At 38.3% G+C, this 16,322-nt stretch overlaps 1 protein-coding gene across 1 annotated transcript in view; it reads left to right on the forward strand.

Moving 5' to 3' along the window:
• gpr107 (G protein-coupled receptor 107) overlaps window positions 1-16,113 on the forward strand; it is a 79,987-nt gene extending 63,874 nt beyond the window's left edge. The window contains exon 18 of the mRNA XM_052037065.1: window positions 6,664-16,113. Within this exon, the coding sequence (XP_051893025.1) occupies window positions 6,664-6,775 (112 nt within the window). The 3' untranslated portion in view covers window positions 6,776-16,113. The remainder of the gene's footprint in view (window positions 1-6,663) is intronic.
• Window positions 16,114-16,322: the final 209 nt, after the last annotated feature.

The raw sequence follows: 16,322 nt of genomic DNA on the forward strand, positions 1-16,322 counted from the left end.
TGCAAGTTCTGCTCCATATCTTCTAAATCTCCAGATTCCCTCATTTTCTTCATGGGGATAAAGGGGCTTTTATTTTCTATTTTTTCCTGATGGAAGCAAGTTACAATTGTATTTTTATATTATTAGAATATCTCAAGGCTTGTCATTGGAGTTTTATCAGGTAAAGAATTGGCTTCAAGCTGAAGAAGGACATTAGGACATGTGGTTGAAGGTTTTAAGATGAGAAGCAAAGAGATGTTAACAGTGGAAACTGCCAGATTCAACTGTGACATTTGTATATTGTCTCCTTAGCAACTGTGTTTGCTATTCTTATAAGACATTGGAGATACATTTTTATGCTTTCATGTGTCTGTTTATTCACTAATTTTTTTTAAAAGATGTCTCGGCACAATACCAGCCATTTCAATACATTTTTGACAATACATTGTCAAGGTCATAGCAATACCATATTAAAATTGGTTCAGTACACTTTCAGAATTAAAATTTTCTGGAATATCTTCAAATATTAAAGAGGAAAATAGTGTCTTGGTAAATCTTTATGGCATCTAGGACAGCGTGTGTGACAGAGTACCCCTTCTGCTGCAAGGTCCAGGTGAAATGGAGGCCTTTTACTTGCGAATATCTGCCAAACCTAGTTGTTCCTCTGCCAAGTTGCTCCAGTGAGTGATTCAAAATAGGTTTTCTCCTGGATAAGGACTGGGGAGTGAAAACAAGTATGTTCCAGTTTAAGCGCTATTGTAAAATCCATCCCTTTGTGAGAATACTTGCTTTTGATCCTGTATAATAGTATAGTTTGTTTTAGATTTGCTCTCTGTGGCAATCTAGGTGATGAATTCCTAAATTTATTCCTACTTATACCTGCATGATTTAAACAGGGCACAGGTAGAGGAGGTGCAAGCACACTCATTACTATGAGGTAGAGTGAGTAAAGCTGGCTGAGGTTTTGTTCCTGACCATAATATTGCAAGTCCACTTGGGAGGAAGCTGCTTGAAGACCAAGCCCATTTCAGGGGAGGATAAATTCTTGATTTCATCGGGCAATCAAAATTAATTTCTGTAGACCTGACTTGCATTGCATTGTATGTACTCTCCACCCAGAAAAGGTCTCGCACTCTCTCAAAGGTGAACAACAAGTCATTGCCCATCATGGGCAGTAATCTGTTCTATAGGTCAGCTGTTTCCAAGGAAAAGAAAAACATTCTTGCATCCAATCTTGTTCTATCCATAAGTCGTTTTTAAGTGTGACCACTATCCAATTGTAATGCTACATAATAATCTAGTTCCCAACATTACTTTATAAGCCTCAGATCAAATTGATTCCATGTTCTCAGAAGAATTTCAATACAGCTTTTTAAGCCCTTCTGATGGCTGTGCCCTTCTGAATGGGGAATCGATCTTGTGGCCCTCCTTTGTACTGTTGCCCAGCCTGTTATAATTTTAGCTGCTTTATGTCTGTTCTCTGTCTTGTGGGAGATGTGCCTTTTAAAAAAAAATTACATGGCATTACTGGTTAAACCTCACTTTCTATCCTTGGACAGCCAGAAATAAACAGTGCTACAGGTTGTGGTAGACCTTGCATGTCCAAACCCAGGAAGTGACTGTTTGTTGACAGTTCTTCTGCCACAGTTTATTGTGATTTGTTAGGCAGTTATCTCATTAACTGTTTCAATGCAAGATAACTCTAAACAAAGCTTCTTAACATTCAGTAAGATATAAAAACTTTTAAAATCAAATACAATTTTAAAAGGTTATTAGAATACTAAAATTGAATTAAAACACAAGTACTTATAATTAAAAACATTAAAATATTCTTTAAGAATTATTTGCCTTTCTGACTTCAAATCCTCTACTTTTGGTGGAGGCAAAGGCCTTCAATTGGAAGTGACACTAAATGACATTAAGAAATTTAATTGGTTAACAAATCATATTATTGTGGAGCAATTTATGTAGTTGTCCTCAATATGGCTAATAGATGGGACAGCACTGTGGTGCAAGCAGTAGTGCAGCTGTTTTACAGCTCCAGCAACCTGGGTTTAATTCTGTCAACCAGTGCCTCTGTGTAGAGTTTGCTAATTGTCCCTGGGGCAGCATTTCTCCCAGACATTTCTTCCCACATTCCATTAAAGTGTGGGTTGCTAAGTTAATTGGTTACTGAAATCGTCCCCAATATAGGTAGGTGGTCAGAGACCTGGGGATTATTAATGCACATATGTGCGAGAATAGATTAAGGAACTAAGGAGGGGAATGGGATTGCTGAGAGCTGGCATTGACTTAGTGGGCCGAATGGCCTTTTCCTGGAATGTGATCAATTTAATTTACTGAAAAAAAATGGCAGATTAAAGTGATGTGTGAGCAGATAGTGGGCCTAGCATATTTATTTTAATCTCTAACTCTCAGGAACAAGTTACCAAATCTCATGATGAGCTTCAGCATGCGTAGCTTACTTAAAATGAATGAGCATTGCTTGTTTCTGACCAGTGAATTGCTTTTGCTGTTTATTCACACCAGATGGTACAAGTAGCACGGAAAATCAGCTGCAGGTTGTCAATTGAGCCAGAAATGTGCTGAGAGTAGAACTGCAGTAGTGTGAGCACACAGTATTTACAAATGACTAAGCCTTTTAGACGCAGTGAGGGATTCAGCAGGAGCTTGGTATAAGCTGTCAAGGACAGTGTTTGGCTTTGAACATGGGGAGCCAGTTTCCTTATCAAGTCACAGAAAGTGAGTAGTAAACTTCAATCTCCTTCTGAAGTCAGGGCATCACCCTAAAAACAGGAGTCAAGCTTGAACACTTCGATAACCTCTCTCTAAATAATATTTAAAGAATGAATCCATTTTGTGGATGGTTTCAACTTTTCTGAAAGCAGCCTTATTTCAATTTTGATTTTCAAGATCTGGTTGTTGCCGGTGATGCCAGCAATTATTGTCCAGCCCCAATTGCCCTTGAGAAGGTGTAGTGAGCCACCACCTTGAACCTCTGCAGTCCTTCTGCTGAAAGGACTCCCACAGTGCTCTTACCCAAGGAGTTCCAGGATTTAGCGCAGCGATGAAGAAGGGCTGACGTTATATTTCCAAGTCGGGATATTGTGTGATGTGGAGGGGAATCTGCAGGAAATGGCGTTCCATGCACCTGCTGCCCTTGTCATTCTTGGTGGTAGAGACTTGGGAGGTGTGGTCAGGGAAGCCTAAGTGAGTAACTGCTGTGCATTTTGCAGATGGTGTGCACTCCAGACATGGTTTGCCAGAGGTGGAGGGAGTGAATGTTTGGAATGGTTGATGGGCTGGCAATCGTGCATTCCATTGCTCCCTTGTCAGGTTTTTTTGAGCCTTGTTGGAGCTGCACTCATCCAGGCAAGTGGAGGGTATTCCTTTGCAGTCCTGAATTGTACCTTGTGGATGGTGGATCGGTTTCACAGTGTGGGGAGATGAGTTACTTGCCACAGAATAATTAACCTCTGATGTACCCTTGTAGCCATTTATTTATGTGGCCAATCCTGTTGAGTTTATGGTTGGTGATGGGGGACTCGGCAGTGGTAATGCTATTGAATGTCAAGAACAGGTGGTTAGATTCTCTCTTGTTGGCGAAGACTATTGCCTGACACTTTTGTGGCTTGAATGTTATTCCTGGAGTGTTGTTTAGATCTTGCTGCATGCAGGTATTGATTGCTTCATTGCTGAGGAGTTGTGAATTGAATTGAACATTGTGTGATCGTCACTGACAGTCACCACTTCTGACATTATGATGGAAGGAAGTCACTGATGTTACTGGGACTGGAGGGCTTGAGTTACAGGAGAGGGTAGATCTTTCTTCCCCGACACAAAGGAGACTGAGGGGTGACTTATGGAAGTATATAAAATCATAAGGCGGATGGCCATAGTCTTTTTCCCAGGGTAAGGAAGCCTAAAACTAGAGGATGTAGATTTGAAAGTGAGAGGGAAAAGATTTAAAAGGGATCTATGGGGAAACTTTTTCACACAGAAAGTGGAGGGTATATGGATGAAGCTGCCAGAGGAAGCTATGGAGTTATGTACAATTACAATGCTTAAAAGACATTTGACAGGTACATGGATAGAAAAGGTTTAGAGGGATATGGGCCAAATGCAGGCAAATGGGACTAGCTCAGATAGACACCTTGGTCAGCGCAGATGAATTGGGCCAAAGGGGCTTTTTCTGTGATTCTATGAGGCAGCTGGAGTAGGTTGGCCCAAAGACATTGCCCAACTGAACTCCTGCTGTATTGTTCCAGGGCTAAGATTATTGACCTTCAACAATCACAACCATGTTAATTGGGACGATGTATAATTTCGGTCATCGGAGTGTTTTCCCTTGGATGTCCATTGACTTGACTTCAGTCTTACCAGGGCATCTCGATGCCACAGTTGCTACCTTGATATCAAGGGCAGTCACCCTCAACTCCCCTCCAGAATCAGTCCGGAGGCAAATTGATATCTGAAGCCAAATAGCCGTGACAAAACTCAAACTGGGCATTAGTGCTATCAGGTTATTGTTAAATCAGCAGATGCTTGCAGACTAGATCTGTTAAGAATTATCTGCAAAGATGATTTCTGAGTATAGCTGAAAGTGGTCACTATCTAATCTAATGAAACCCAATAATCCTCAATATGAAGGTTAATCTGGATTCAAAAACCTTTTAACTGTGAGCATTTTCAACCAAGCAATGTAAATAATAAGTTAAAACCTCAGTGCTCCCACCTCCCCATGGCAAATAAATGTAAGTTAATTACTGTTATGTTGAAGCTTCATGAATCTGAGTTTTCTGATGCCAAGCTGCTTCTTGACCTGAAAGGGCGCCCTTTTTTTGGTAAATGATTGGAACTTCCCAGACTGCATCCTTGGATGTTGCTGACTTTACTTCCTATTAAGTGTATACCTCTTCTTGTCAAATGTATAAGATCTTCCACAGGAAGAATACTGTGTGAATAAATACAAATAAATATACTACTGCCTTGTCAGCTAGTAGGAGTAAAAAGAATGGTTTTGAAATGGGGTCAGCACATTGCTGGTTTGTCTTAACAGGGCAACTTTACAAGCAATGCAGGACTCTATACAACCAAAAGCTTGTACCTTTGCTTCCCTTTCTCCTCCCCTTTCCCAAACACAGAGATGTCCTGATACACTCCAATGCTTTCAGCTACCTCTTGGCTCTCTGTTATGGGAATGGCAGTGGGAGATGTCTGACAGTATGTTGAAAAGCTGGATCTCATTATGAGCCATGGGGCAGAGAAGTTCAAATATAAATTTATCTCTGTTTGATCATTTTCATCTCTGCTATTCTGTGAATGTGCAGTGTTCGTGTTTTGAAGGACACCTGTGACATGCTTTTGCCAAATAAACCATTTGAACCCCAGAGACCACAGTCTTCTATCTCCTCAATATGCTGCAGTTCCGTTTGAGCAGGAAGAGTTTTATTTTGCAGCAGACATTAAGTAAGACGATGGAAAGCCACTTGAATGGGTACTTTGAATGCTTTCAACTTATATTGTTTTCCCTTTGATTAATGCTTGTAGTGTGAACATTAAAATTGTTGCAATCAGTAATATTGACTAATTGAGTGATGCACATTGTGTATTCATCCTGTGAGCTTAAAAGTCTCTTGTCTAAAATAATGCATTTGCTTGCAGTAACCAGCATTTCCCTGAGCAATTGATTTGAGCACTGCAGTTATGATCCTGCATTGCATTTAGATGCCCAGACTGTATCACCTTAATACATCTGTTTGCTTTCCTTTTGTAGTAGTAAGGTTTTTTTTCTCTGCAAGTAATTTTTGAAAAACACTGTTTCCACAAACATGAGTGATTTACTTCTGTTCTGGTGGATATTCTTGAAAAAAGTTAACAATATATCATTGAAGCCCTGTGTGAGCTGTAGATCTCAGAACGGTAAGGTATTTGCTGGAAGCTGCATTTGAAAGCAAGTTTCAGGGATATTATGCAGGATGGCAAATTAGAAAGAAATCCTCCTTGGAAAGGTGTGTGGAGAAAACAATTTAGTATGAGAGCTTCTCATTGCATCCTGCCCACTCAACAGAATGATTTGTTACTGCTTGAAATGGGTCCACACTCCCAGCTTCCAGACTGGCAGAGGAGGTAAAATGACACAAAGCAATTATGCAGAAAGCTCAAAAGAAGAATAGAGCCTTTTTTTTTTAAAACATGCATCAACTCGTTCAAGAGGCTGCAAGACACCAAACTGTCTGCTGAACTATATGACTAGAAACATCCCTGGCTGAATTCCTGGTTCCTGATAAGTTAATTTCCATTTTTGTTCACTTCTTCTCTTTGACAAATACATAGACCATTCTGTAGGAAGGGTGCTGTAGCTTGTTGGTTTGGGAATCTCAGCCAGTCCAGTGACTAGAAGCTTCAGGGTCTCTGGTTAGTGAAAAAGAACATCACCCAGAGTTGGTACTCATGAACACACTGCGGCAACTCCAGCTGGAAAGTGTGTGAGTGTCACTGACAACCCTGACTTGGCTCAAGTGCACCAATGTTGATGCAGTTTGCAGGTACTCTCTATCCAAGCTCACATGCAGCCACTTAAAATTAGCTGTTGCTAACCTGGAGACGGTATCCACCATTACTTGGTGTCTTTTCCAAATTTAGTGACACGGAGGTTATATATATATCTTTTTTTCTTTGCAGAGTGACTATGATTGGAATGATGGAAGGAGTGAAAAAAGTTAACCAGTCATCGAATGGCTCCACAGAACAGAGGAGAACTGGACCGAGTGGCATGATAGGCCTCGGAGTGTAATCTTATCATCCTCCCCACTTCGTTCTGTATGGAATATGCACCAAAAGCACTTGATTCAGGGTTTAAGGATGAGCTTCTGCACAAAATGATATACAGTATATTGTTAAGAAAGAAATCATATTCCTGCAAAATATTTGCTTTTATTCAATCGGCTGGTGCACAATTTGCTGCTGGTGCCAATTATCCTTGCCCTGTAAGCCAGTTTAGCACTCTCAGACCTAAAGGCAGTTTCCAGGTTATGAGACTTTCATGCTTGCTTAATTAATTTTGGATGTGAGTTTCCTCGGATTCACAGAGTTGGTAGTAAATCTGTTGATTTTTACAAGCTTTCACCATTGTCCTACAGGCAATTTAAGACTGAAGGCTCATCTCTTTTATAACTCTGTGGTTATCAATACAAGCTTCAGGCTGCAGAACTTCAGTTGAACTTTATGCTAAATATAATTCTGCTGAGCCAATTACACTGCACAGAATGAGTTAAATTAACAGCGCGTCATTGCCTGCAAGAGAAGGAAGGATGAGTCATGTGATAAATCTCGAGTTCAGCACGAGTTTACCTTTCCTCTCAGGTAAAAGAAGGGATTGTGCAGCCCCCAGCCTGTTAAATGAAAATTTTATTTTTAATTTTGAGCTCCACCAAGTAGTCCATTGTAATTTTTTTTTTAAAAATTAACTGATTCACAATCAAGGATACTAATCAAGAAGTTCCCAGATTGAAGATGTAATTGATTATTTCCCCAGCTGATTCATGGTCTATATTTTCTGTCTGGTGTGATAGTGACTCAAATGCACCATGGATGGTCTGTACATTTTTAGCTCATCTCACCCAGAGCTATAGTTGCCCATGTGAAAGTTGGCCCAGCAGCACACATGATCTGGGAAGAAAGTGGGAGATGATATAGCTAGGATTTCTAACCCTTACTAATCCAATGTTTCCAAATGGAAAGAGTGTGTATGTGGATTTCACTGGTAAAAATGGTCACATGCAAGGTATCATAGACAACCACCATTATGAAACTCCAATGCCAGTACAAAGATTCCTTTGAGAAGAGAAAATATTTGTTAGAACAATACTATAGTTGGAACTAATATTCCCACCTTTGTAAAATAGTCAGATGAGTGAATATTCAATAGATGATTCATTCTCCAGAAACTTAAGGAAAGATAGTCTAAATTAATGTTTATTCTAAAAGAAAATCTTTTGTTAGTTTCTTCTGCAAATTGAATTTCCTGCAGTTTGTGACTCAGATTCCCCACTCCTTAAAGTACTTGGCTGATTTGTTGGTGTAACTGTGCAGTCCTTGGATTAACAAGCAGTGTGTAGGAGTAACATCGTGAGGCATGGATGTCACAAATATGCTGTAGAAAGTGGAGTGGGCTCATTACATCCCATCATTTGAGAACCGCTGAGGTACAAGGAGTACCATCTCTAAAAGCTTTATCACTCACATGGTGCAAGCCTTGTGTTTACAGGCTACAAATTTAAGGTTAGGATTGATGCTTTGGTACTAACCAATTCATGTTGTGTTTTTAATATTTCCATTTGCATAATTTTATCCTCTTCTGCAAAGACTTTAAAGCTAGTTGCACCACTTTCTCCCATCCTTCTTGCCAGTGCACAGCAGCAATAGTTCCTTTATGATTTAATCAATCTCTTTTGGCTTTAAAGTTTGTACCAACTTCTCCTTTACCTCACAATGTCTGGATGGTGCAGCAGATGTCAGAAACTTGCTTCCTTTGATTGGAGAAAGCAGGATTGACACCAACTGTTACCACTCTATGTTGTAGCACATCAATACATGGATATGTTTAGCCTCTAAACTTCTCTTTCCTAAGTGAATGCATTGTCACAGAATTCATTCAGATTATATTTGGCAAAGCTGCTCTTGTTCCCTACAAAGGGCACATTACTTGTTTATGCTTTTTTCTCTTCACCCCTCCTTCCAACTCAAACAGATTTTGCTCTTAATCATTCCTGCTTAATTATCCATCTGTGTTTTGCATACAACTTATCCCCCTCCATCTTTGCCATCCCTAAAAGTCTATTGCATTCTCACTTTCTCTGCTTTCTGTAGGCTGCCCTTTTGCAAGGTTTGACCAGTGCTGTGATAAGGTTCCTGGTCACCTACCATTAATCAGCCATCTTCAAGTGCATGTAGACAGCAAGTTTTAAATCTATGATGGGTTTGAAGGGATAATGCCCGGGTGTCACTAGATCAGACATGGTCTTGAGTACACGATCAAAAGCAAATGCACAAGCTGCAGCAAAGGTTTAAAATGAGAAAAAAATGGATTCAGTTTCATTGTTATTATCATCTTGGATCAGGAGAAAGCATGATAATGGAAGGCAGCCTGTTGGGTGAAGGAAGAGGCAGAACTTCTTGATTTGACATTTGTGCTCTGATTCTTTGGCTATGATTTTATATGTGTATGTTGCCTATTTTGACTTGTTGGCTCTTAAAGTACAACATTGCAAGTATTATCAGGTCACTGCATACATTTAGTGCTATCTTCTGAAAGAAGTGGATCTGATGAAGATGAGAATGAAACTAAACTGAATAAGACAAATATAAAGCAGGTTGAAATATATCCCACAAAAACACCTGCACCTCACTCCATGCTGGTCTTGATTTAGTTAAAAGGTCAAAAATGATAGATTTGTCAGAAAAGTTAGAGATTGTTGTATGCGGGAGAGAAATAACTTCTGGAACAGTGAGGGGTGAGATCCTTGTAGGTGGTGTGGGAAAACATACTCTCTGGTGAATAGCTGAACTAAGGCGGAGAATGGAGTATTTCTCCACAATAATGAAAATTGTTGTAAAAATTGAATAAATTTATCTGATGTGGTAAAGTGTAAGAGCCACACTTATTCTCAGTTATTGCAGTGTGGAAAAAAAATCAGCAGAAATTTCTGCTGGAGCGTGTGTATGTGCGTGTCTGCTTGTTTGTGAGTGTTTACCCAAGATTGATTCTGATTTAGTACAGAAACAAATGCAAATGAACAAAGAAAAACAATAACTAAGTGCTAGAAATATTCAGCAAGTCAGTCAGCATCTATGAAGAGAGAGAAAGAGTTGATCTTAACTGTTTCTCCATAGATGCTGCCTGAGCACCTAAGTATTTCCAGCACTTTCTGCTTTTGTTACTCATTTCACAACACCTGTCTTTGCAGAATAGACATGCCTGTCATCGATGTAGCATCATTGATGCTATAGTTCCTGTCGACATGCACTTGAAGATTATCCATCAGTAACTTGCCTAGGTGGTTGACCCTGGAGCTGTGATACAGTTCTACAAGTTAATTCAAACCCAGCAGGAAAGATAAGCAAACTGAGAAAGTGAGACAGGGCTAGAAAGCTGACAAGCTGCTTACATTAAAGCATAAAATTATATACCCTTTTTGGGAAGCACATTGAGATATTGAATGACTGTTGCGTTGCTGCTTGCAGTCATGTTAATTTGTAAATATATTTGTAAAGCATTAATGATTAGATACTCTGATTGTATGCTTCAGGGTTGGGTAGCATTGAGTAGTGGATAACCTATTTGTAAATGGTGTAAATTTTACTGTTAATATTTAATTTCAGTATTGTGTTTTTTTCCCTTATTCCCAGTTCTAAATGTGTTACAGTAATCCATTGTCTTTGATGAAAGTTTCTTTAATTTTGACACCTGAGCTTAATTACTTCCACACTTTTATCTGCATTATTTACTGGATTTCAAGGCAAATCACTATGAATGAACTAATTTGAAAAGTCCATCTAGAGGATTCTATTGACTTCTTTTTTTAAAAAATAAATAGTATTTTTTTTACTTCATCTTACAGCTAATTCCTGTATACAGCAGCATTATAGTCAGCATCTTCAGCTATAAAGGGTGTGGAGGGGTGGGGAGAGAGCTTTTTCGAATGTGTACTTCATGGGGAATATCCACATTTTTTTAAAAAATCATCACTTGCTACAGTTCAATAGTATCTAAGCCCCATTGGTAATTACAGAGCCTAACAAGCAAGTAGGAAGATTTTGTTTTTGAAGATGGTAAGAACACAGTTGAGGGCTTTGGCTAATTCTATTAATCAACTGCTTCACGCTTTGTCTTGGTCTCTGATTTTGGCCCAAAGAGATAAGTGGGCAAGTAGGTTGATAAAGGAGTGAATTACAAGATTTTGAATGATGTGTTCTGTGTCAGAAATTGCTGTGGAACTTTAAGCCCCAAGGTTAATGTGTTACTGCTGCTATATGATCTTTTGTCTTTCATGTATTTAATAACTTTTCAATTAAAGTTAACAGAGAAGGTTTTTTTTGAGGGATAATATTAGCATTGAAGTGCATGATTGAGTTGCATTTTTCGCATGATTGCATGTCATGAGTTTGAACCTTAAAAACAAAAGCAAGACTTAGTGACATTGTAAGAACTCATTTCCTATATTAAGTGTTTCCCTGTTGTTTTGTTATAAGTGATTGAAGCCACAGTTGGAGTTTTCCATACCACAGCAGTGTTTCAAAAACATTTTACAAGACAAATTGGCATTCTTCTATATGCAATTTTGTAGCATCTTGAACATTAGGAACCTACCTCCTGGTGGTCTTCATGACAGTTCATTGACTGTAACCCAAAAACAACATACTACTATTGCTGGAAATATGAAATAAAATCAGAAAATGTTGGATATACTTAGCAGAGAGAGAAACGGGCGTAATGTTTCAGGATGATGACCTTCCATAAGAACACTGATTAAAGATAATTGACCTGAAACAATGACCCATTTTCTCTCTCCACACATGCTACCTGACCTGTTGAGTAGTTCCAATGTTTCATCATAAATGCAACCATGAGTAATTGTATAGGAATGGCATTTTCACAGCCTCAGTTGAAGTTATATCTCTCATTGCATCTAGCAGAACTATGAGATTCCAGAGAAATAGATTTTCAGTACCTTGGTTGTGTTCAGGAATGATGCAGCAAACAGGATTTATGATTTTTTTTTAAGTTTCTTGATGACTTAATTCATTCTAAACTGTGACATTGCAATGTATCATAATGCACCTTTAATGTATCATTGTTGTCTGTTGCAAAGAACAATTGGAAGAAGCCACAATTGGAATGTCCAAAAAATAAATGCTCATAATTTGTGGGGAGAGCTCTGCTAGTCGATCCTTCAATGGAATAAAAAAAATTGTTTTCTGGGATTACAGATAATAGTGAGATTGATTTAGCCATGTGTCCAACATTGTGTTTGACATGTGGTTTTCTAGCTCAGTGCAGCAGAACTGATTATACTTATATAAGAGATGTCGTTACAGTATTCTGACAAAATATCTCCAGCAGATGTATTAATCACCACAATGTATTGTAAAGTATGCAAAAAGCATTATTAGCTGTATTTTACTGTGATACCTCTTATGGTTCACACATGAAGCATATGAAATATGTTCAGCTGGGTTCATACATGAAGCATATGAAATATGTTCAGCTGAGTGAACTATCAGAAGATTGTCTGAATTGTATTCCAACAAGACAAGAAGGTTTCAAGTGAATGAAAAAGAAAATTTTGTGGAAAACATTGTTGCTTTCCTGCCCATCTGTTCCATTCCTGAGCTTCAGAAAATCTTAGTGCAAAGAAATGGCTGGATGTCTGTTTGAAAATCCGTGATTGTTGGTATTGTCACTTTAATTTGAGCATGGCAGGAGCTGGAGCAAGGTAAACAAGCATGGGAGGAATAATTAACTTGGTAGCTTCAAAGCAAAATGGAACAAATGTTGAGAATTAGATCAGTTGATATCGCACTGGTTACATTACAAAATTAAATCATACCATTATGGTGCTCAGACGAAAGCAACAGGACATTGGGTTTCTGTATTAAAACACTAATGCATTTAAAAGAAAATGTTCAGTAAAATGGAAAATAGTACTACTTTTAGCTTTTCTTTACCATATAATCAATCCTTTGACATTAACTTAGAGGTACTTTCTTCTGTGGATACCCATTTAGAAGAATCCTAGTGACTTATTACACTCTTCATTCCCATAACATTTTGATAAGGAATTGTTATAGAATATATGGGGCCATTTGGGAAATAGATTGGTCTGTTCCAGTAAAGATCTCTTGTGTTTTAATAGTCTAGAGTAATTGCATACTCTAATACCTATAGGGATCCTTGTGAACATCATTCACCCCATTACCCTTAAATATTCAGTAATCTGTTATGCAGGGCCACAGTCCTAAGCAGTGACTAAATTCCAGTTGCAATGTCAGCTCAGAACTGATTGGTTGCTAATCAAGGCACATAAACTTAGAAAAGCAGGTCTGTCGGGTACCACAGGGAGGGAATATGAGCTATTAGTAGTCTCTAAACTCAGGGGCACTAAGTGTTATCAAAGAAGGGTGGTGATCATCATCTTTAAAACTGTTCAGTGTTGTGTGGTAACAGCACATGGTGCACTTAGTATTTTTACAGAATTATAAGAAATGCAAAAGTAAGTATGTTCCCTAATTTCTTCCTGTTTGAGCCCACAATGTGTCCCATGTGTCAGATCAGAAGGAATAGGGTCACTGGATTGTTTTCATTACCAGTTCCAATATGCACTTCAAATGTGAAGCAGCCACAGTAAAATATCCATTAAAGTGGTAAAAATGCTGCATCCATTGATTTCTTGTTGGTTAAAATTAGCAATTTGTAAATTGTCATGAAATTTCCTGCTTCCATATTTGCAGATCAGTGAGAATGACATTTGCACTTAATTTCACCTAACCGATATATGGCATTTTTACATGTCCTGAAAAGAACCTTTTCACTCCCCTGAGCCCTATCAATTGTCTCACTCAGCAATCTCCTTTCACCATTGTTGGTTGGAAAAGACCTAGCAGAATTTTCTTTGTGTTTAGTTTTTATCACTTGTGTGTAACGTTATTTTTGGTTTCTACCTCAATGATGGATGAATTGTCGGTTGTTTATTTCATTCTGGTTACAAATGGGGTCCTCCTCTAACATGAAAATCTGCTGTGCCCATAACATTAATTTGTTGTGTGTTATTCGTGATGATTTCCTGTAGACTTCAGTGTGTTCTTCAGTCTACAAAATTTGAAACCTGGCATAAAACCTGGGCTGCCCATAAAACATGTGCTATTTTAAAAGGGAAAAGTAAGTTTTCAAATGTAAAACATGGTTCATAAGATACTTTTGAAGATTGCCTCCCTCCAAATCATTTTGAGTAGAAAAGTGGAAAACGTCTTCATAGCATTTTAATAAGTTTCCTGTGCTGCCATGAAATATAAAAAATACTTTTCAAATTAAAGCAAATTGTATTGATTGCAATCCCCAATTATATTTTAGAAGTGCTGATTCTGTTATTGATAACATCATTCAACAATATCGAATCACTTTTCTCTCCCACTTGGAGAGTTGTGTCAATATAAAGGGCAGTCTGTTTTTTTTAGAAAAATGGCAAATCTGTCATATGTCCAAATGATGGTTATAGTTCCCCACAAATGGATTTTGCTTGCCAGACTATCTGACAAATATGACTCCAAAACATTTCTCCAGATGGAGAGTAGGAAGCTCGTACAGTGACCAAGGTCTGCAGCGGTTTGCCTTTAGTTGAGGAGGGCATTTCATAATGTACCTTTCATTTGAAAGGAAGGGTGGGAGGAAACGTACGTGAAGAGTACAGGATGCTTCATTTTTCAGGAACCAGTGGGTTTTAACCTGTTGAATTTTTTTTTTGCTTTTCAATACTGGAAAATTTAAGCTAAATGAAGGGAGGCTACCTTTACAACAAGTATATAATAACAATGATAGAACTCCAGAGCCTGACTTATCTCCACAACCATGGGATCTCAGTAAAGTTTACCATTAATGTAAATCTATTTACTTTTCTGTAATACAATTTCTCATGTAAATACTTACTGACATTGAGCTAATGCTAGAATACGTCTGTATTCACAAGCCTACTTTTTTTAAAATGAGTGTGGGTTACGGAGATGCTTATTAATTTACGGACAGTGAGAACTGTAACCAACAAAGTGTTGGCATTTTTAAATGTGTTTAAACTTGATGCCAGTATCCCTCTTCCTCCCCTTGGAACATACCACTAGGAATTGAAAGGGCAGATTGGTAACAGAAGTGAACCTACATTCTATTGATTCTATTCTGAACTCAGCAAATGAGTGGCCAAGAATGACTCTGGCTTTGCTGTTCCTGCCTTTGAAACTACATGACTGCTGTTCCAAGATTTCCAATGTGATTGATATTCAGACTGCACTAACTGAAAGCAAAGTAAATGCATATTGATTAAAGCTTTGAATGTTTGAAGTAAAATGGTTTAGACCCTTAGTACATCAGCAGAATTTGCAATGCCCAGAAAGATTCAACATCACACTGGAGGTAAGTATGCAGTCAATGTCTTGCAACCACAGCACAGTCCGTTGCTTCATTGAATTGAACCATCAGTGAACAAAAGTGCAGCTGTGTCCTTTTGTCAGATCACACTGAGACTGAGTTTTCAGACTGAGACTTACATGATTTAGTTTTGAGCATTTTTAACTTGCTAAACTCTCCATGTAGAGGGTTTTCAAATATGGTTTCAAAAAATTGGGTTGATGAGCCAAATCATCTGCTTGGTTACTACAATATCAATGCTCAAATCATTTTCTTTTTATTTCCTAAATCAATATTCCATGATCTCAGCTTAGATCTACTATGGGGACTGTAGCCAAGTGATCTCCCCAACAAGGTTGCAAAAGAAATAAATTGCCCACTTTCCCAGACCGTACTTCACAAATCCTTATGGTTTGTAGAACAAGCAAGTCAGAAATCTTGGGACACGTAACTTCGTGGGTTATTCACAGCAGAATTACGTAGAGGGAGGGAAAACAAATACTTATGTTCCAAGGCTATCAGCATTAATTATCTGAACAGACTGCTTACTTGAGTTGAGTGTGCAAGTTTATGAAATACCACTTATGGGCAGTACTGTTTTTTCCTCTGAAGCATGTGGAAAATATAACGCATTTGTTACAGTTCTGAGCTGCCTATAATGTCATTTTGAAAAAACAATGTGAGAAGTAGACCTTTGAATCCATGTACAGACAGTGAATTTATGTATATAACATTTTACGATTTTCTTTGAGGATAATTAGTTTTGAGATCAACTGGCTTGATGACGAAGTAAACGATTCAAATACTCATGTATGTTTTTAATTTATAAACTTGATTTAGCAGAATATAGGAACGTCTATGAAATGTCCAAGGAGTGAAATGTATTTCTAGATTGAACTAATAAATGTGAGTGATTTGGAAAATTTTGAAAATAAATGTGTTGTGATTTTCTAAGCAAATTGCCCTTTCTTAAAATGGACCTGGTCATGGCCTCATTTTGCATCATTGATGGTGACATCCTCAGATGGCTCATTAGGAAAGTGCAGTGCCATGTCATTCCTATGTAGGTTGATCCCAGTGTATAATGAGTTCACAGTTCTGTGCCCAGCCTCCTGGTGGAGGACAGTGTACTTGGCCTCAACAAACCTGAGCTTTGTGGGCAGAAATA

Source organism: Pristis pectinata, chromosome 23 (assembly GCF_009764475.1).
Source record: "Pristis pectinata isolate sPriPec2 chromosome 23, sPriPec2.1.pri, whole genome shotgun sequence".
NCBI lineage: Eukaryota > Metazoa > Chordata > Chondrichthyes > Rhinopristiformes > Pristidae > Pristis > Pristis pectinata.